Consider the following 23,145-nt stretch of genomic DNA (forward strand, 5'->3'; position numbering starts at 1 on the left):
CGTTCAAGGGGCCACAAATCAACCAGCACCTCCTTGTCAGCCCCTATGTTAATAAGCACCCAGTCAGCAGAGGCCACCTGCCTACAACAACTTTAGTCTCAGAAAAAGTCCAGACCTGACCCTACATTAGCGAGGTCAAATGTATGGAGACCTTCTGCCACCCCCTCCCCGATCAGCTCAACCTGACGGCTCGTCTCCCAATATATAGGACGTAGCCCTCCCTCAGGGGATTCAGAGAGACAGAGTGGGGTAGAAACAGACACACAGAGGGATCAGAGAGGAGGTCCACCACAGCCCAGTCCGCTTACAGGAGGAGAGTCACGCAAGACTTCTCGATTCGCTTCCTCTGATTCGACTTCCCTCCGGTGCCCAGCTAAGCAGTCTCCCATAGAGACAACCCAGGACCACTAGGCCTCCCCAGGTCACGTGAGATTTTGTCAGAGCTTTCCATGGGATGAGTTACTTACGTGGGAAGTGTATTCATTTCATGTTCGTGTCCGAGAATCAGTGTCTAGTAACGTAATATGTGATGTCCTAGTAACGTAAATATGATGTTCTAATAATTTCGATAGAAGGTGTTATTAATGTGTCCATGTCATTGTCGTAATAAATAAACAGTTGTAACGAAGCAGTGTTTGAGAAGTCGTCCTAGAACGTAATAGATGTGTATTGACATATAAAATAAGATAAGTTTATTGACAGAGTAAATAACTAACACGGCCACGCTACAAAATCTTCCTCTCTTTACATCCTCTTACTATAAATATTCTTTCTATATATGTAACCTCTCTTCTTGTGATTTTACCTCATTATATAGTCATGGTCGTGGTTGTTATAATCATGGTCGTGGTTGTTATAGTCATGGTCGGGTTGTTATAATCATGGACTTGGTTGTTATGATCATTGTCGTGGTTGTTAAAATCATGGCCGTTGTTGCTATAATCATGGTCGTGGTTGATATAATCATGGTCGTGTTTGTTATAATAATGGTCGTGGTTGTTATAATCATGGTCGTGGTTCTTATTATCATGGTCGTGGTTGTTGGTAACTATGCTTCGCTATATAATCATGGTCGTCATTGTTATAATCATGGTCGTAGTTGTTATAATCATGGTTTTGGTTGATATAATCATGGTCGTGGTTCTTATAATCATGGTCGTGGTTGTTATAATCATGGTCGTGGTTGTTATGATCATAGTTGTGGGTCATATAATCATAGTCGTGGTTGTTATAACCATGGTCGTGGTTGTTATAATCATGGTCGTGGTTGTTATAATCATGGTCGTGTGGGTTATGATCATAGTCGTGAGTGTTATAATCATAGTCGTGGGTGTTATAATCATGGTCGTGGTTGATATAATCATGGTCGTGGCTGTTATAATCATGGTCGTTGTTGTTATAATCATTTTTCGTTGTTCTTCTAATCATGGTCGTGGTTGTTATGATCATGGTCGTGGTTGTTATAATCATGGTCGTGGTAGTTATAATAATGGTCGTGGTTGTTATAATCATGGTCGTGGTTGTTATAATAATGGTCGTGGTTATGATCACGGTCGTGTTTAAATAATCATGGTCGTGGTTGTTATAATCATTGTCGTGGTTATAATCATGGCCGTGGTTGTTATAATCATAATCCCTGTTTTTATAGTCATGGTCGTGCTTGTTATAATCATGGTCGTGGTTGTTATAATCATTGTCGTGGTTGTTATAATCATAGTCGTGGTTGTTAAAATTATGGTTGTGGTTGTTATAATCATGGTCGTGGTTGTTATAGTCATGGTCGTGGTTGTTATAATCATATTCGTGGCTGTTATAATCATGGTCGTGGTTGTTATAATCATAGTCGTGGTTGTTAAAATTATGGTTGTGGTTGTTATAATCATGGTCGTGGTTGTTATAGTCATGGTCGTGGTTGTTATAATCATATTCGTGGCTGTTATAATCATGGTCGTGGTTGTTATAATCATAGTCGTGGTTGTTAAAATTATGGTTGTGGTTGTTATAATCATGGTCGTGGTTGTTATAGTCATGGTCGTGGTTGTTATAATCATATTCGTGGCTGTTATAATCATGGTCGTGGTTGTTATAATCTTAGTTGTGGTTGTTATAATCATAATCATGGTGTTATAATCATAGTCGTGGTTGTTATAATCATGGTCGTGGTTGTTATAATCATGGTCGTGGTTGTTATAATCATGGTCGTGGTTGTTATAATCATAGTCGTGGTTGTTATAATCATGGTCCTGGTTGTTATAATCATGGTCGTGGTTATTAGGTACTGTAAGTATCTAGTATACTGCCAGACTGGGGTCACTAATTCTAAGGAGAAATACTTAACTCTAATCTTAATTTCTAAGGGTCGCTGCCACCAGACCCCCTCTGGACAGTATGTAACTCGTTAGGTAGCGTGCAGAGTGGACTAGGCATTGGGTTAGGTTTTTCATTGACCAGATCGATAAGGGGAAAGAAGGGTGAAACCATAACATGTGTTAACTAATTTATTCTTTATAAACTATTTGGCAACAAAAAAATACAATTGAGTTGGCCTTCGTCAGAAGAACAACGATGAGTTTGGTTACCCTGCTTACAATATCATTTAACACTTCGGACTGCTCCACCTGTATGGAATATAGCACCTTAGGTCATCATACATAGTAACACCATCTCACCTCCCTGTAGCACCAGCTCACCACACCTGTTATACTCCACACCTGCAAGTATGGGACTCCTTGTAATGTCTAGGAACACATATCAGGCACCTCGTTCGCACACCGTCCTCGGTGGGTAGAGACGAGGGCTACACCCAGAGACATACCAGTACTGTTTCTGCGCCTGGCATTATAGGTCGCTCCAAGTGCAGGATGAGTGAAATGGGCCTGAAGTTTGGAGAGTTAGCTTTAGGGATTGGTACTGTTTCCTTGAGTCTATGTCTTAGGCAGAATACCCTGTGTGAAGCTCATTTGATACAGGTCAAGCAGTGGATGGTTAGGGACCTCATTTAACAATCTCAGGGTGCTATAGGTTATGCTATCCTCACCAGGGGAGGATGGCAACCTTATATTAGTGCTGTTTTTAGTTCGTAGTGCATTATAGGAAACTGGTCGGTAAGGTCTGGTGAGGAACAGGCTATCTCAATATTGAAATCCCTATTAATGTGTGTGGTTTTAAGATATTGCTGTATGTCAGGAGGCATGGAAGTGATTTGTGACACACTAGACCATTGGTCTAATAGCATGTTAGCATATTCTGCAGGGCTGTGATGAAGTTGGGCTGGGGTGGTTGACTTGATAATGACTCTTATTTTGTTCCACACTTCTTCTCGAGTGGTTGTTCTATTAATCCCCTCTAAGAATTTTTCCCAATAGGTGTTTCTCACCTGACCTTTGAGTTCTCGAAATGCTCTGTTAGCTTGAGGAATGCCAGGGGGTTATCATTAGTTTTATTTTGCTTATAAGTGTTGGCAAGCTGTTCTAACTTCTCTCCTTCTTTGATGAGGATGGGGTCATGTGTCCACAGAGGTGGTTTAGTGCCGATCCCGTCCTCCTTGACTTAACCCAGGTGGTATAGTATGTGATAATGACATTTACAAGATCACAGCAAAATTAATCCACTGACCCAAGTGTTTATCCAGCATACCATCAGTGGATGTAGGGCTTGAAGTGCAGTTTAAGATTATCTTGGATGTTAATTCTGAGCTTAGGATGGGGTTCACACTTGCATCAGCAACAGTGTATTCAGTAAGTATTGCATAATGATCAACGACTAGGTGGTCTGAGATGACCTTAGCCTTGATAATACTGTCTACTAGGTTATACCCAATCACATAATCAAGTCTGCCCCCCATCAGATGTGTCACTTTGTCTGTGTCGTATACAGTGATATTAAGACTATTGATGTAATTCACGAACACCCTCCCATTAGAGTTACACTAGACATCACCGAGGACAGTGTGACGAGAGTTAAAGTCACCCATACATAGCATAGCATTGTTACCTGATGGCTTTGGTAACACGTCCGCTCGCAGCTCATTACACCGAACATAGATGTTATACAGCGAAAACTGACTGTTTGCTGTCTTTACTGTAAATTGTTAATAGTGAATACTTTCATCATTGTGAGTTTTGATCCATTTACAGACCAGACCATTCTTTACATAAGTGAGCAGGCCACTTGCTGCTCCACTATTGTATGCTGTAAACCCAGCTATCCTGGGTGCAGCTTTCTTCTGGGTGATGGACGTGTAAGGTTCTTGTAAACCATCTTCCTACATGGCGGGATATACAGAATATATGTGAGTACCCTTCAGGTTTTTTCTGTTTCACGAAATGTATTGTGACTCATGTGACCCCTGTTTAGCGAGCTAGGAGGATAGGTTTATTGTTTTGAAAGTGTAACTGTTCATTTTGAGTAACATCAGTTAATAAATGAATAACCGTTATGATTAGTTCTCGATTCCCTTGTGTATGGAGTAAAGCAGTGCTTCTCAAACTATCAGATGTGGCGGACCGGCGGTTTTTTTCCCAATGTGCTAGGGACCTGTACCATATTTGTGCCATATTATTATTTGTTTACGATCCGAGAAAATATTATTTGAACATTCATAGTAATATTAATTTATACCGGAAAGATATAGTGAATATAATAAAAGTTGACACATTTGTTTTATTATATATTTATTTTGCAAACAAGTAATACAATATTACAATATAAAATAAATAAATAAAATAAAACTAGCAAAGCCTTCTTACGAAGATATTATAAACATAGGTATATATAAGTAATAAAATGAAAAATTATAATGAATAAAGTAGGTAAAAAAAATTATATATTTTGGTTATTTTAAACCCCAATGCATAAAGACGTTAAAACAAAGATTGAAAGGAATAGGCAACATTAAATTGAAGACATAACAATTTTGAAAATATGTCGTATCACTAAAATATGAAATTGATGATTATTTTATTAACACAATAATAGGCATGTTAAAACCTTAACCTTTACTAATGTGAAAGGTGAGCTGCTTCTTCTTTGTCAGCTTATCCAATCGTGGTTCAATTGAGGACAGTGCCACGCGCAATGAAGAATGAATATCCATACTATTCCTGTACTTTGTCTTAATGACACTCATGGTTGAGAAGCCAGTCTCGCAGAGGTATGTTGCAGGAAATGGGAGAAGAGTTTTCAGAGCAATTTCAGTAAGCTCAAGATATTCTGCTTTCACTTTTATCCAAAAGGAACCAAGTGGTGTTGTAGCTTCGAAACTCATCTTCAATCCTTCGTCAGCAACCTGCTCCAACAATTTATCCTTCATAGTGGGTCACGAACTGCGGCTGCCAGTGGACCTACTGAAAGGAAGACCACCTGGTGAAGAACTTCCTGAAGAAACCACCAGTTATGTCAAAAGCCTCCAAGAAAGGTTGACGGAGGTCCACAATCATGTTCGAAGAGCTCTGGAGTTCTCGGGTGAAGTGATGAAGTGCAACCACGATGTCAAAGCAGGCCACGTCTGTTACAAGGACGGTGATAAAATCTGGCTGTATAACCCTCTGCGGAAGAAGGGTCAGTCATCGAAGTTGCAGAGATCATGGGAAGGACCATAGACTGAAGTGTAACGCGTTTCAGATGTGACCTACCAGATCAAGGGAAGAAGGAAGTAGCAATCGAGGTAGTCCACGTCAATAGTCTGTGGCAGTATCATGGGCCAAGGCAGTACACCTGGGAAGACTCTGTGGAGCAGTCACCTACCACTGACGAGGACCAGACCGGAGATCACGGAAGAACTCAGGGCCGTACCGATCCAGGGAGCCCGACAATGGACCAGGAAAAGGAGCACCGTTCCACCTCTTTGTGGAAGTGGACGTGACGGGAGAGGGGGACCAATCTGAAGATGTGACTGAGGTTGCTGAGCCTAAGGAGAACTCTGAAGACATCCAAGTACATCGGCAGCAGCAGCGGGAGAGGACACCTACCAAGTTTCAGGATTATTATGTATATAGTGTAAAGTTGTGTCGGGACAACACAAGCATTAGGGAGGGGGTAGTATTATGCGGAAGCATAATTTGGTATTGCAATCTTTGTGAACTAAGTGTTTTGATTCCTTTCTGTTACAAGCAGCAGTTATTTTGGCAAGTTTAGGAAAATATCCTTGTAGATATTGCTGTATTATTTATGTTAAAAATTTTCTAGAATGCATTGCATCATTTTTGTTAAGATTTACATAAGTATTGTAAGGCTAGCTCATTCTAGAATTCTCCAGGCGTGTCTCGGTGCAATCTCCAGCGTCTGGACGTCGCGAGAACGCTCCAGGCATTTGACGAGATGCATATAAATACCAGCGGGCGGCCTAGGTGAAGTTAGTTGATCGTTTCTGCTCAGAGTGTGAACTACAAGCCTAGAAGGACAACTGAAGATAATTGTGTGCAAGTAATGTGGAATTGGTGTGAGCAATATAAGAGTAAAAAGACTAAGAAATTGTAGTGAAGGCATCCCCTGTGAATAGTTTGTCCCGCGGTAATTCGGCGACACTTGTGATATATCTACTGCTTCTGACCTGACGTTGGTAACCAGTGGTGGAAGTTAGATAAGCGGTGAAAGGAGGGTCGTAACTATATATAAGAACATACGAACATAAGAATGGAGGAAACTGCAGCTGGCCTATTGGCCCATACTGGGCAATCCTGTTTACACCCAACCCCTATTGCTCATATAAGCATCCAACCTATGTTTGAAGCTATTCAGCGTATTCGAGTTAATGATGATATTTGGTAACTTGTTCCATTCATCCACTACTCTGTTTCCAAACCAGTGTTTACTTATTTCACTCCTAAATCTAAATTTGTCTAATTTAAAACCACTGTTACGAGTTCGGTCCTGGTTGGATAGTTTGAGTACCTTTGTAATGTCCCCTTTGTTTAGCCCTGCCTTCCACTTATACACCTCTATCAGGTCGCTCCTCGCTCTACGTCTCTCGAGGGAGTGCAAATTAAGATGCTTTAACCTGTCTCTATACTCAAGATTCCGAATGCCCGGGATTAGTCTTGTCATTCTCCTCTGAATTCTTTCCAAGGATTCTATATCCATTCTGTAATACGGTGACCAGAACTGAACTGCGTAATCCAGGTGTGGTCTCACAAGAGCAAGATACAGTTTTAGGATGACCTCGCTAGTCTTGCAACTAACACTCCTTTGTATGAACCCAAGTACTTTATTAGCCTTGTTACGAGCAAAAACACATTGTTTACTTGGCTTAAGGTTCCTGCTTATCATTACTCCTAAATCTCTTTCGCAGTCGGATTTCTCTATGGCATCATTGTTCATCTGGTATCTGGTTTCCCTGTTTACATCTCCTATACTGAGTACTTTACATTTGTCCACGTTGAATTTCATCTGCCATTTTTCAGACCATTCGAAAAATTTGTTTAGATCTTCCTGTAGTTTTGTGGAGTCCTCGTCAGATTTAATAACACGTCCTATTTTAGTGTCATCAGCAAATTTGCTTATGTTGCTGTCTATGTAGATATCAATATCGTTTATGTATATAATAAATAATAATGGTCCAAGTACTGAGCCTTGGGGAACTCCACTTGTGACGTTGCTCCAATGGGACTTAGTGCCATTAATGCTCACTCGCTGTTTCCTGTCCTGTAACCACACCCTAATCCATTTAAGGATATTACCTTTGATGCCATGTGCTTCTACCTTTCTAATTAGTCTTTCGTGGGGAACTCTGTCGAAGGCTTTGCTAAAGTCGAGATATACCACATCATAATTGTGCCCCTCGTCCACCGATTCGAAAACTGATGAAAAGAATGTTAATAGATTAGTTAGACATGAACGTCCGCTTGTGAAGCCATGCTGGGAATCATTGATCAATCTGTGCTTCTCCAGGTGATTTCGAATAGAGTTTGAAATGATTGCTTCCAGTAATTTGCCTACTATTGATGTTAGACTGATTGGGCGGTAGTTAGAGGATAGTGATCTATCCCCCTTCTTGAAAATCGGTATTACATTCGCTATCCTCCAGGATTCTGGTACTACACCTGTTTTTAAGGACATGTTAAACAACTTTGCTAAGGGCATACTAAGCTCTTCCTTACATTTCTTTAATACTCTGGCAAATATCTCATCGGGACCAGGTGACTTATTAGGCTTTAGTTTGTCTATTTGCTTACTAACAACGTTACTAGTCACTACTATCTCGCTTAATTTGTTTTCTTCACTATCTCTGAATAAAGTCGGTGCCCCAGGTATCATGTTTAAATTTTCGGTGGTGAAAACTGTTGAAAAATATTTTTTCAAATTATTGCTCATTTCTCTGTCGTTATCAGTGAGCTAGCCGGTGTCTGACCGTATTGGTCCAATCTTTTCTCTTGTTTTAGTTTGATACATTTGGTAGAATCCTTTGGGGTTTGTCTTCGCCTCCCTTGCTATCCTTACCTCATTATTCCTCTTGGCTTTCCTTATCTCGGTTTTAACCCTACTCGCCAATACCCTATAATAATCCCGGAGGTGAATTTCGCCACGATTTATCCTTCTACCTATATCCTTCCTTTGGCCAATGATGTTCTTTAAATCATTATTTATCCATTTAGGGTCATTGTTGTCTGATCTGAGTTTTCTGTATGGTATGTTCTGCCTTTGTGCATTAAGTAACTCACTATTTAAATTGTCGTGGAACTCGGCAATCTCAGATCTCGTTATCAGGTCCCTGTCATCTGTCAGGTTCACGGCCAAGCGCAACACCCCCTCTCTCAGCTGAATCTTTGAACTGTCAAAGTTTGCCCTTCTGAAATCTGGTACTTTAGTGGAATTATATATATATATATATATATATATATATATATATATATATATATATATATATATATATATATATATATATATATATATATATATATATATTTTTTTTTTTTAGTCCATATAACACGCGGACTTTGAACATATAATCAGCAACCTCACCAGCAAGGAATCGAACCCTCGACCTACTGGGTGTGACTAGGGAACGCTTACCGGCTAGGCCACAAGGACACTAAAAGCAGTCCTAGACTCTGTTATATTTCACACAAAGCCTGTTCATCGAGCTGATGGCGCCGTGAACCTCATTGGGAACTGCCCGTGCCTCGTATGTGGTGTCAGTGGCATTTTACCGAATCCAGCGGGTATGAAACACGAGGTACTATATATATACTTCATTTTTAGTCCATATAACATGCGGACTTTGAACATATAATCAATGAGGTTCACGGCGCCATCAGCTCGATGAACAGGCTTTGTGTGAAATATAACAGTCTAGGACTGCTTTTAGTGTCCTTGCGGGTTGGTCGATAGCATTCCCTACTCTCACCCAGTAGGTCGAGGGTTCGATTCCTGGCTGGTGAGGTCGTTGATTATATATGTATGTATATATATATATATATATATATATATATATATATATATATATATATATATATATATATATATATTTATGAGGTCAAATGATGTCATCACTATGACCTGACCTCATGTTTAATAAGGTCACCCTGTATATTTAAGCCTCTCTGTCCATGTAATCCAGTTGCCTCTGAAGATGTCTTGAATAAAGACGAAAGCTAAGGTGCTCCTTTGTTTCCCTTTTCCCGTGTGATTTTATCAAGATTTATCTCATCCACGTTTTCATTGTGGATCTACATGAAATATATATATATATATATATATATATATATATATATATATATATATATATATATATATATATATATATATATATATATATATATATATATATATATATATATATATATATATATATATATATATATATATATATATATATATATATATATATATATATATATATATATATATATATATATATATATATATATATATATATATATATATATCGATGCTGTGTACCACCGTGCATGTCTGAGTAGACTTTAGAGAAAGGCAGATGTAGTTGATCGTGATTCAAATGAAAGCTATGCTGCCAAAGTAAAAAAAGCTCAAGCTTTCAATAAGCTTCTTGATTACATTGATGACCACCGTGGATCTGGTACTGTTCTGAGTATATATATATAAATTATCTGCTACATCTGTTACGCCGTCTATCACTTAAGACTGCATATACATCTCATTCCTCTTGGGGGTTAGAAAAAATCGAACTCTGTCTAAAAAGTCTATTAAACTAACAATTACCCTTAAGGTAAATGTTAACAGAATAATAAGTATTGTACAAGAATCACCGCAAACACAATTAATTTTAATACATAAATCGCTTTACTAACCTAATAATATTAAAAGACCCAAACAGACAACTGAAACTGAACAATACCCTAAGACAGCGAGGGACGTAATGCTTTATATATGTGTGTGCGAGGAGAGGTCGACCCAGCGTCCGTCGTGTGAGTACGTGTAGCTGAATACAACACCTGGTGGGCACGCGGTAACTACCCAACAACTCACTTCACTTTACTTATCTTTTACGTCTCTATTACACTCTGTTGACAAATACTGGGCAAGCACTGGCTTCTTAATTTGTCTGAATCTGCGCCAGTGTTGGTCAAGTCTGGTTTTGAATGAGCATTCACTCGGTTCTGGTAGGATATTCCAAGATATCACATCCCACCCCCCCAAAAAAAAATTCTCCTGGGCAACTGCAAGCGTTCTAATACCTCTGGGCACCTGGGGTGTCGTCGTGCAAGCACCTGTCTGATGTCCAACTTAAGGAAATTTTCAATCAATTAAAAGTCTGTCGTATATCTCGAGGATGAGTACTCCAAACGGGGAAGCACCTCACTTTTGAAGAGGGATTGACCATCTAGGTTATATGAATGCCCCTCTTATACGAGTACATGGCAGTTTGGTCCTTCCACTTTCAATTACAAAGTCACAAGAAATTTAACCACTAAATATAATTTGGTGGACGCAAGTCCACTATAAACACCCATCAACATGAAATATAAAGGTACTCCAAACTAAGACATACAAAATTAAATACGTAATTATACGATGAAATTTACTGATGTTAAAATATTATATAAGATTTTTCAGTATATAGTTAAAGATCAAAATCTCTCCGGAAGCAAAATCCACAATGGCTCTTATTTATGATGTTAATTTTCACCTTTCATAAAATTCATGAACAGTATTAAATAGACAGCATATCTTTTCGTATTAATAAAAATGCCATCAGATCTATCATGACACCAATCTTTCACATCTCGCAACACGGAAAGTGACAACTGCTCCATCTAGCAAAATAAAATACAAACAGCACAGTAAATCTTGAGGGATGACAATACTACTGTATTGTCCGGACTGGTATGTTTTGTCCCATTGTTTACTGCAAAAATAAGATGCGTCTCACATGCCTGCAGACACCGTCTGCTAGATGCGATAAGCTTAAGTAAGATCTGGGGTACCGTGCCTAAGAGGTCTACAATATCTTGAGGATTAGATTCAGCGAGGAGTTTGGTACAAGTGATAAATCGTCAAATAATCAAAACTCATCTCCCATTATACTTTGCTGCCATGTCTTTAATCGTTGCAGTGAGTAGACTTGCTAGGGGAGTGAACACTGCATTTCATAGTGCAAAGGTCCCATTTGGCATAAGTGTTCCTTAGTACAAGAGGGCAAATTTATCCAAAGAGACACTTTGTCTCTATGCATAGAACCCACTAATTAGCATAAATTATGATAATTAGCACCCGAAAGAAGGCAATTTCTAACTTTTAAACCATTTCTCCTACAAAAACATGTCTGATAAGTTGAACCTGGCAAATTTTAGGGCCAGGAATCCATTTTGGAGGTTATTTTGAATTTTGGCGGCCATTTTGACCCGTAAATCCAAAATGGCCACTGGCAGCCATCTTGAATGTAGGCGTACTTTACAACTTTTGAACCGTTTGAGCTGTAAACTTGTGTGATCAATTTTTACTAATTTGGGTTTGGGAAACTCATTTCTGGTATTATTTTTGTGATAGGAGGTCATTTAAAAGGATATTTAAAGATGAATTTCAAGATAGCTGTTATTGGCTATATCAGAAAGGCATGATGCATCAAACTTATCTTGGAGTACATCTTAACATTTGAATTCATTGAGGACAAACTATATAATATGTGACTTTTTGGGGTATTTTCAGGTTACATTATTGATTATAATGAGAGATATTTGATTCAAAATGACCAGTATGGATACACGTGATTGGAACTTATGTTTTATGTGTCAGCCAGATACAAATGAAGCAGTTACAGATCCTGCATCATCTATAAAATTACGTGGCCAACCCAAGAAAATAGAAGCCTGTTACGAAGATCTTCTGAACAATATCTCAGAGCTCTATGAGTTAGGTAAGTTACCCATCTTCATAGTACTAGATCACACTGGTGGCGGGGGGTGGTGGTGCAAGCAGTATAGTAGAACTTATGAAAACTAACCATGCAGTGTGGCACAAAAATTGCAAAAGTGCCGTCAACAAACAGAAGGTGAAGCGGACCAAGAGCAAGGTAGAGAGGAGGAGTAAGCACCATGGAAGCGCAATGAAAACACGGCGGATGAGCTCTGGCAGAGTTTGTGTCACACAGGAGTCCCAGGTTACATCAACTGAAGGCAAGGACTCTTCTGCAACAAAGTGCTTCTGGAGACAAGAGGGATTTGAGAAAAGCTTCCACTCTTGGCCAAAACCAGAGTCAATGATGCTGCAAGGAAAATCGGTGATGTGAAACTTCAGGGTAAACTGTCAAAAGAAGACATGATTGCTATAGATGCTGTGTACCACCGTGCATGTCTGAGTAGACTTTAGAGAAAGGCAGATGTAGTTGATCGTGATTCAAATGAAAGCTATGCTGCCAAAGTAAAAGAAGCTCAAGCTTTCAATAAGCTTCTTGATTACATTGATGACCACCGTGGATCTGGTACTGTTCTGAGTATGGCTAAATTGACAGCACTTTATGATAAGCGTCTCGTATCTCTTGGTTGTCCCCATAGTCATGTCATACAACTTTACTTCGCCTAAGATATTGTCAGCATGCTCTCTGACATTAAGGCGATAGAAAAGTTATCTGGCTGCTGGGAGCTGGTGTTTAATGAAGATCTCAATCAAGTAGTTGGGGAGATGAAGGACACCACCTCAACAGAACTGAAAATTTTGGCACAGGCAGCCAAGATTCTGCAACCAGATATCCTAGAGAAAAATCTCTTTCTCAAGCACCTCAGAAGCTGAATCCGTTGTTCCCACACTGAGATCTTTCCTACATACAGTATACTGTTAGATGGCCTTGGTATTGATGTCAATATCCCTCCTGCTTCCTCAAAAAAGATCGTGTTATCACTGGCCCGTACCATCATGCACAACTTTGTGGGGAAAAGGTCACCGAATCCCCAGAGTGTGCCTCGTTGACGTGCTGGCTGAACGAAGCATCTGTGTGTCGTATCACCGGCTGCGTCAGCTGAGCACTGATATGGCCAACTCGGTCATTGCTCATTGGGAACAGGAGGGTGTTGTAGTTCCTCCACAGGCCACCAAAGAAATTTTCACGACAGAGGGGATTGACAGCATTGATTATAACCCCTCATCTACCACCGCCTCATCTCAGTCCGTGTTGCATGGAACTAGCATCAGCATCTTGCAGCACTTCTCATCGGATCAGGATGAAAAACACCAGGAAGCCATCTTGAACGCAGCAGAAATGGGCCAAAAGACTGTGCGACCCCTCCCAGTGTCATACACAACGACGGAGGATGTCTCCTTGCCTAAGGATGAGATTGCTCGTGTGTCACCACTGCATGACATCAACAGCCACCCAGTCCCTGCGTCCAGGGACGATTGGATTTTGTGGGCTGCCTACCACGCAGTGTGTTCAGGTCCTCCCTCATTTACGACAAAGTCCTATGTGTTTCCGCTGTTGACCGAGTCGGCAAACAGTCTAATCACTATGCTACACAGCATGAAGACCATCAGACGTGCCACTAAGTACCTGAACTCAGGACAGATGCCCATCCTGGTGGCTGATCAGCCCCTGTTCACACTCTCAAGGAACCTGCAGTGGAAATTTGCAGATACAGATATTGTTGAAGACAAGTACCTGGTCATTTATTGTGCCTTCAGGTACATTCCTGCTCATCAAATTGCACGCAATCTTGGTCCTCCCATGTCGATGGCTCTGCTGACATTTCATGCACTCACTGGTTGCCAAACCGTATCCGTGTTTTATGGCAAAGGCAAGAAGTCTGCATGGTCTGCGTGGCAGTCTCTCCCAGAACTCACCCTTCCGCTCCAACCGATGTCCTGTTCCAACCCAACATTGGAGATGGTTGAGCGGCATACTCCCATCCTCCATCAATTTGCGATGCAGCTCAATGGTGTTGTGGATGAGGACATAACAACAGTGGATACTGCGCGCTCGCAGTGACGCACTACACCAGCACATCCTCAGAGCTGCATATCAGGTATAAGTGCTCAATAATTAAAATCTTTAGAGCCATGCATTTGTTGATTACTATGATTTCGTTTATTAGATTTAAAATATTTAAAATCTGTAGCTACAGTACTTATATCATATCAAAAAACTTGTGTTCTGTTTCAGAGTGGACAAGTGTGGCGAAATTATCTTAAGAAAGATCCTCAACCAGTACCTCCCACCGGATGGGGATGGGGATGGGAACAAGAGACTCTGGACACTGCCCCAGTACCAGTTTATATCACAATACCTACCATCTCGAGGAAGTTACCGGAGTTTTCCATCTGTGGCTGCTCCAGTGAATGTAAACCCCCATGTACTATCTTGGACAAAAGTTCGCTCCTTCCCAAACTGAAGCAGTATCGACCCGCACAACACACCCGCACCAGATAACAATCAGGGTAAGTCAGTTCGGAGACTCATTCCCGTGTCTCAGTTTCACTACAGGGAGCGAACTTTTGTCCACGATAGTAGATGCTGCATGAATGAACAGCCCTGTACAACACTCTGTGGATGTAAGGGTGGCGGTTCACACACTGTGAACTTGTGAGGTCAGAACAGCAAGAACTATATGTACTTATGACTGTTTTAAAATCTGCATTGTGTGCACTCTCAATTAAAAGTTACCAATGGTTCTTGTTAATGTGGTGATTTTGTCTCAACTGTGACCTCAGAAAACGCGCATTACATAAGTTTAAATGCCATCAGCATATGTTTAATGCATCAAGTTTTTCTTTAATATAGTTAATGACAACTGTAAGGGCAGAAACGATCCTCCGGCTAGTTACCGCTGCTAACTCGCTCGTTTGCTGGTGCATACGACACTTGGGGTGGTTGGACGGAGGTGATAACGGCAGCAACCCTCTCCGCCACGAGCAGATTCAACCCAGCCGCCATACCGTCAGTATCTAGCTACCCTGCTGTCCGTCAAATTCTGGCTGTGATCTCATCATAGGTCCTGGACTCGTGGGCTGTGTTCCCAGACCTTCACCTATCAACTGCCAACTCTCTGGTCATCTACCACTACCGCATACCACGACCATCAGTTCATCACATTCCGTCGGTGCCCCGGTGTTCTCCTGCCTTTTTCAAGACGTTGCTGAGTGTGGAGCGAAGTGGACGCTTCCCTGCCCTGAGTGTGCATCACCGCGTTCCAGAACCTTCCCCCAGGGCCACTGCCGTAGGAAATATTTGTTCATTGTTTGATTCCATTAATTGCTGACTCCCCTTTATTGTTCGATTCTATCAATTGTTGACTCCATTTAATTGTTTGATTCCATTAATTGCTGACTCCCATTATTTGTTTGATTCCTTTAATTGTTGCTTCCATTAATTGTTTGACTCCCGTAATTATTTGATGATTGTTGAGTGGTGTCAGAGTTTTGTGTTATATTTTTATAGTAAAGAGATGCCAATCTCTAACGGTTGTTTGTTATTCCTCGGAAAACCATGGTCCTTGACTTTCCTATATTAAGATCCTGATTAGCCTGGTAAGGGATTTCTATCCCTAAGTCCCAGGCCTTTACAAGTGGCGACCTTGCCAGGATTGTCTCTGACCTTTGGTTTCTGAGGTTTAACATTCGTTCCGGTGTTGTTGTAAGTCGCCGTGAGCGCGCCACCTTGCTGTCTGTGGCCCGGAAGCAAGTGTTGTTCAGTGGTTATCCCTTCCTTCTGTGTGCTAATTTTGTTGCTCTCCCTTGTACGTGGGGAAGTTAATTAGTGTTGGTTGGGGTGCACTGTGGATGCTGTCATAGCTTATATGTTGTTGTTTCACCTGGTGCGGTTTCGTTACCCTGAGGTGATTCAGCTGGGCTGGGTGCGGAACGAGGTTCCCTCCAGTCGGATCAAATCATTTACTGGTTTGATTGAGCCACTAGGTGAGTTACCTTTGGCTATTTGCGGGGTAAGTTTGTTTTTTCCTTTGTTCTTGGCCTTTCGGATCATTATGTCTGCTTTTGATGTGTGGAAAGATGAAGCGGTGGCCCTGGGTCTGACAGGTTATGACATTGGTCAGTATGTGGTCACCCAACAGAATGCCGAGAGAGAGGAACGTCAGAGAGCGAGAGGAACGTCAGAAAGAGAGAGAGGTGGAGGAACGGGAGAAAGAAAGAGTTCGAATTAGCTAAGTTGCAGGCAGAAAAGGACCTAGAACTGGCTAGGATTAATGCTTCAAGTAGACCAGCCTCCTCTGGCCATATACAGGACAATGTGGTAAAACCCAGCTTGCCTGTGTACCGTGAAGGAGAAGACATCGCCTCCTACCTTGTCAGGTTTGAGCGGGTAGCTGAGCTGCTTGGTGTAGCCCCAGATAGCTATGCTGTAAGGTTGGGTAGCCTACTGAGTGGTAAACCGGTAGAAATTTACACGTCCCTGTCTGCCGACATCACCCGAGATTACTTCTTGTTGAAGCAAGCTCTCTTGCGAGGATTTTGCAAGACTTCTGACGGTTATCGTGCTGATTTTCGCAGAACGAAGATTAGAGAGGGAGAAACGTACCAGCAGTTTTCGATTCACCTGGGTCGTTTATTTCAACAATGGCTGGAGACCTCAGGGGTTGAAGAAACCTTTGAGTCTCTCTCTAATTTCATGATATTAGATCAGTTTTTGTCTTCTCTACCTCCAGACTTGAGAATTTTCATCAAAGAACACCAGCCAGCGACGCTTGGAGAAGCTGTGCATCTTGCCGACAACTGGGCGTCTGCTCGCAACGCCTACCCCAAGTCTTCCCCTCCTGTAGTGAAGATTGCGAAGCCTCCGTCCTCCGAGGAACCATCCCCAGGAGTACACAAGAGTAGTTCACCAGCCGTGCGGTGTCACAGCTGCGGGGAAGAAGGGCACATTCGTTCTCGCTGTCCCAGGAATCCCGTCGCCTTCAAGACTGCTGACACTCAACCCAGCAACAAGGTCGGATTCTGTTTGGAGGTCAGGAGCTGCCCCCGTTATTGTGTCAGTGGAACAATCAATGGGTCTAGGGCATCTACTTTCATCAGGGACACTGGTTGCTCGTGCATTATTGTCTCTGAAGAAGCCCTGCCTGATGCTGACATCTCCAACTGCCCGAAGGTTAGTGTCGCCGATTATTTAGGTCGTGTTGACCAGTTCCCTGTTGTTAGGTGCTACCTGCGTTGCCCCTATTTCACTGGTTGGTCTAATGTGGTAAGAGCTCCCATTAAATTTGCTAGTGCCCTCATTGGTAATGTTCCCGGTGTTCGTGACCCTAACGACCCGGAAACGTTAAAACTCTCCTCGCCACCAGCACCAGTCTCCTCAGCACCAGTCCTCACGCCACCTGTTGATGACTCGCCACCTGCCGAGGTCGCCTCGCCATCCTCTCACGCCGCCACGCCTGCCGCCAAGGTCCAAGCTGTAGGGCCACGGACGGCGAAGGTGAAACGACCGCATCCCCTGATTCTGCCGAATTTGTTGCCACTGACTGTGACGCCCAAGGAGTTCGCCAAGCTTCAAGACTCGTGTGCCACTCTGAAGCGGGTAAGGGAGAAGGTGACTTCCGGGGAGGAGGATCAGGTGAGAGATGGGTCGGTTTATAAGTTTGTTTCTATTAATGGGGTGTTACACAGGTCTTGTGTTTCATCCAAGCGACCAGCTAAAGTAGGTCGGTTTTTACTTGTTGTCCCTGCTGTTTGTCGTAGTAACATTCTCTCTGTAGCTCACAAGAGCTCTCTTGTAAGTCACTGTTCTCGTAGGAAAACTTATAGGAAGGTTGCTGATCAGTTTTACTGGCCAGGTATGAGAGCGGATATTAGAGCTTTTTGTAGGAGTTGTGATCAGTGCCCACGTATGTCCGCCAAGGGTAGAGTCCGTCCTGTTCCACTTGAACCCTTACCCGTCGTTGCAGAACCATCTTCTCGGGTAGCCATAGATTTTGTTGGACGATTCTCACCCCCTTCCTCTAAGAAGCTTAAATTACATCAAGCTAATTTGTTAAAGTAATATAATTGCAGGACCCACATTGCTCGTGTCCTTGACGACGTCCCCAAGCTGGAGTTAGTCGAGGCACTACCCTGCAAGAGTTCCTGTGAAGTTCGGACGCCAGAGTCTGTTGATCTCGGTTGCCAGTTGCTGCCAACACCTGACGAGATAGAAGAATCCTCTACGACAGGAAATAGGCCCAAACTTAAACTTGGACTGAAGTGGACCCCACGTGCAGTTCCTTGATACGGCCTTCGTTTTGGACATCAAGTTTCCACCTATTCTTTTCTGACCTTTCTTTTTTGTGCAATGTGTATTTAAGCATTTGTTGTAAGATGATTATGCTTTGTGTACTAATCTTAAGTTTAATCTACCTTACAGTAGATTTTTGTTGGGGGAGCAGTGTAAGGGCAGAAACGATCCTCCGGCTAGTTATCGCTGCTAACTCGCTCGTTTGCTGGTGCATACGACACTTGGGGTGGTTGGACGGAGGTGATAACGGCAGCAACCCTCTCCGCCACGAGCAGATTCAACCCAGCCGCCATACCGTCAGTATCTAGCTACCCTGCTGTCCGTCAAATTCTGGCTGTGATCTCATAGGTCCTGGACTCGTGGGCTGTGTTCCCAGACCTTCACCTATCAACTGCCAACTCTCTGGTCATCTACCACTACCGCATACCACGACCATCAGTTCATCACATTCCGTCGGTGCCCCGGTGTTCTCCTGCCTTTTTCAAGACGTTGCTGAGTGTGGAGCGAAGTGGACGCTTCCCTGCCCTGTGTGTGCATCACCGCGTTCCAGAACCTTCCCCCAGGGCCACTGCCGTAGGAAATATTTGTTCATTGTTTGATTCCATTAATTGCCGACTCCCCTTTATTGTTCGATTCTATCAATTGTTGACTCCATTTAATTGTTTGATTCCATTAATTGCTGACTCCCATTATTTGTTCGATTCATTTAATTGTTGCTTCCATTAATTGTTTGACTCCCGTAATTATTTGATGATTGTCGAGTGGTGTCAGAGTTTTGTGTTATGTTTTTATAGTAAAGAGATGCCAATCTCTAACGGTTGTTTGTTATTCCTCGGAAAACCTCAGATTAGTAGAAATTTATATATCACAAGTTTGTAGCCCAAACGGCTCACAAGTTGTAAAGTATGCCAGTGGCCATCTTGGATTTGAGGGTCAGAATAAGCGCCAATTTTCAAAATAACTACCAAAATGGATTCCTGACCCTAGAATAGCCAGGTTCAACTAATCACACATTTTTCTATGTGAAATGGTTTAAAAGTTAGAAATTGCCTTCTTTCGGGTGCTAATTAGCATAATTTATGCTAATTAGCGCGTTCTATGCAGAGACAAAGTGTCTCTTTGGATAATAACTTTTTTCTTAATGGGACTTTTGCACTATGAAATGCAGTGATCATTTTTTTTAGCCCTTACCGAGTCTACTACATTGAGCGTTTATGCCAAGGATATGCGGCAAACGGTAATCCTGCGTAAAAGATTAAGATTAAACTTGTCACTCGGTCTGATCTCACTTCTCAACGGACTCTACTTTGGGAACAACAGTTGCCTGATATAATTATGACCTTACTATTTTGCTTTAAACCATCTCCATAACCAAAATTTAGTAGTTCACACATATACCAGCAGCTTTTTATACATTGTCCCTCGACATAAAATGTCTCATTTATCAATTGAAATTCATATTCATTGTATCGTAAAAATATTCTTTATTGAAGTAATGGGTGCCTTTCGGTGTTGAGTGGGACACATCTAAGTTTGAGTAAATTGACTGATACATGTCTTGATCTGAGTCTTAAGAGTTGAGAGGGTCATTCTGGTAGATCCTGGCAGACATCAGGCAGTACCCAGAACCCAGGTCAAGATCCTCCTCTGCTATGTTCTCCAGGGGTTTTGCTAATGGACTTGCTTTGTGTTCGGGAGGATTAGTTGACTTCTTTGTGTCCTCCACGACTGAGGGCGGCCCTCTGGAGTTCCCCCTCAAAGTATCGACCTCCTCGTAGTGGTGATAGGAACGAGCCATTTCGCCTGGCCGGGAGCAACACACGTTAGTAAATGTGCCATGGTGAAGTGGATGATGTTTGGACAGACACACAACAGTGAGTTCCTCCATTCAAATTAATTACTTAACCTCTTGATCTAATGATTTTAAGGTTTTTACCCTTTAGCTACAACGAACTGTCTATTGAGTAACATGACAACTCCAGTTAAGATGAGATAACCACCTTAGAGCAATGACGTTACCCCTTAAAGGTCAACGTCAGAAATAAAGTACTCCTTCAAGTGATAGCCATTAGTTTCAGTATAATACAGATAAAATTTTCACGTTATAATAATCATAAACTATGCATGGTATGCGACCACTTCCTTGGAATTTAATTAACACTTTATTCCTGTATGTAGCGTTGTGGTACGGAGTTGGTTGAAAATGCTATATACTTAATTCAAGGTGTCTAAATGATACGTTACGTTAAAAGACAGTTCTGAGGAAACGTGTTATGAGACGTCTACAACCTTCGGGAGCAGATATACAGCCAGGGACAAAAGTTCGCTCCCCGTGGTAAAACTGAGTCTCTGGAATGAGTCTCCAAACTGACTAACACTGACTATCGTCTGGTACGGGTGTACTGTTTTATCTTATTTAAGGTGATACTGCTTCAGTTTGGGAGGACGCGAACTTTTGACTCCGTCAGTGCATGATTATACTTATATTGCACGTAATCTTCTTTTAGTGGTTGTGGTGGTGAACTTCGGGCTATTTTTTAATTCATCCATTTATGTTCTGGTACTTGAATTTAAAAACTTAAACTAATTATAACAAAATGAGTTACCATTGCTTATACCGTCACGGTATAATCAAATAAGTCATTCCTTAATATACACAAAAATACCTATGCATTTCACTATTATGCATCCCTTAATAGTTTGTTCTCATAATAAGGCCTAAGGTGAAGCAAAGTACAAAAATACTGTGGAAACTACAAAGAAAAAACATAACACTGATTTTGGAAGAAACTTGATGGCTCGAAGAAGGGGTTGACTTGATAAATGGTAAGTAGATGCTTAGATTGAGATACAAGAAGGCTTCGATGAGTAGAGGGTTGCTTAGCCAAAAACAAAAGCTGCATTATAAATTAGGAGGTGGCTTGAAAATATAAGTAGTTCGGTTCAAATGGTTTGGCCGATGTTATGAAGTAGTATGGTACAGTAAGGGAAGGCTTATCTAAGAATTGAGTGACTTGGTTGAAGAGGTCTGGCCGAGTACATGCGAGGACTTAGCCAAGGTCAGAGGGTACTGGCACAACCATTGGATAACTAGAGGCCATCATAGTTTCATCCTGCATCATCATGACCTACGGTTAGTTCTTAGGATTCCTGTGGAGCCTCTCACAGCGAGACCCACCGACTCCGCACTGATGCCACTCTGTCCTGAACTTTTTCTGTAGAGGGCGCAGCAAGACCCTGCCAGCAGGACGAGCAGTAGGTTAGTTATCCCAACTAGTGTCCATACCAGATTCCACGAGCAAGAACCTGCTTGTTGAATTTCCGAAGTCTCTGTGGGTGCGACAGCTTGAGAGGGATTCATGACAGTGGTTAATTGTAATGATATCCTTATTTTATCTATTGTGGGAGAAAATTTAATGAATTTTTACTATAGATATTGGTGGGGTGAAATATGTGCCATTTTAAAATAAAAGAAATTCTGATAAATTGAGAGGTGTCACAATAATATTTTTAATTATTTAACCTTTACCTCTATAGCTGTCACTGCAAGATATGCACAAACTTTCAATGACAGTCTGATTTTTACAGCTTTTTCTGATAAGTGAATTGGAATCGGCTGGGTCATTTAATATTTATTATATAGCCATTATGGGGTGTGGTAGCCGAGTGGCTAAAGCTCTCTCCTCCTGTCCTTAAGGTCGCTGATACGACCCTGGGGCACTCCCAATCCACCCAGTTGTAAATAGCACCTAATTTTACAGTTGAGGAACTGATGGTGATCGGTCATGATGCCTCCTTTCTTACCAAAGGCTTAGTTTACAATGTGCTGAATCCACACAGCTCCTATCAGGTTTCCACTTCCACATATTATGACTGACCAATTCCTATTCGAATATTAATTACCTAAGTAAGTTTAAACATCTGTTGAACATCAACAATACTTGCTATGTGATTGTTTTCTGATGTCATTAAGTCATTTTACAACATAATTACTGCTTTAATTTATGCGAAATTTGCCAGACAACTGTTAACTAGATATCCGGCCTGTCATAAAAGATTATAATGGATGTACGGTAAAAGGTGTATAATCCTACTTGTGCCAATGACATGATAAGACAAATATACCCCAAGACACTAAGCTGTAAAGTCACTGTAGATTACCTCAAACTTGAAGTCTCTCCCCCCCCCATAAAAATATATATATACTGTATATATATATATATATATATATATATATATATATATATATATATATATATATATATATATATATATATATATATATATATATATATATATATATATATATGATGACTTAACACAGGTGATGAATTAAGCAGATGGTGACTAATCAAACCAGAATCAAGGTCACTTCTCTTCATAATATATTTCATCTCGGAATGATCATCGGTGATTCATAATATGTTTTTTATGATTTTAACCTCTCCTTATGGCGAATATTTCTTTAACTAATTATTCTAACCTTTATTCTATTCCTTCTTATAGTATATTAGATACTG

The 23,145-nt window shown here is 41.3% G+C and overlaps 1 protein-coding gene across 4 annotated transcripts in view; it reads right to left on the reverse strand.

Annotated features, from left to right (window-relative positions):
• Positions 1–4,793: 4,793 nt before the first annotated feature.
• LOC121878129 overlaps positions 4,794–23,145 on the reverse strand; it is a 41,909-nt gene continuing 23,557 nt past the window's right edge. Inside the window, exons 7-8 of one of the 4 annotated variants that reach the window (XM_042384130.1) lie at positions 21,758–21,970; positions 20,086–20,428 (exon numbers count right to left, since the gene is read on the reverse strand). In XM_042384130.1, coding sequence (XP_042240064.1) covers positions 20,196–20,428; positions 21,758–21,970 — 446 coding nt within the window. In that variant the 3' untranslated portion in view covers positions 20,086–20,195. Of the gene's footprint in view, positions 5,966–20,085; positions 20,429–21,757; positions 21,971–23,145 lie in introns of those variants that run through there. The other 3 variants (XM_042384131.1, XM_042384134.1, XM_042384132.1) reach the window with 3 other exon arrangements.

The sequence above is a fragment of the Homarus americanus genome, unplaced genomic scaffold (assembly GCF_018991925.1).
Source record: "Homarus americanus isolate GMGI-L3 unplaced genomic scaffold, GMGI_Hamer_2.0 scaffold45562, whole genome shotgun sequence".
Classification (NCBI taxonomy): domain Eukaryota; kingdom Metazoa; phylum Arthropoda; class Malacostraca; order Decapoda; family Nephropidae; genus Homarus; species Homarus americanus.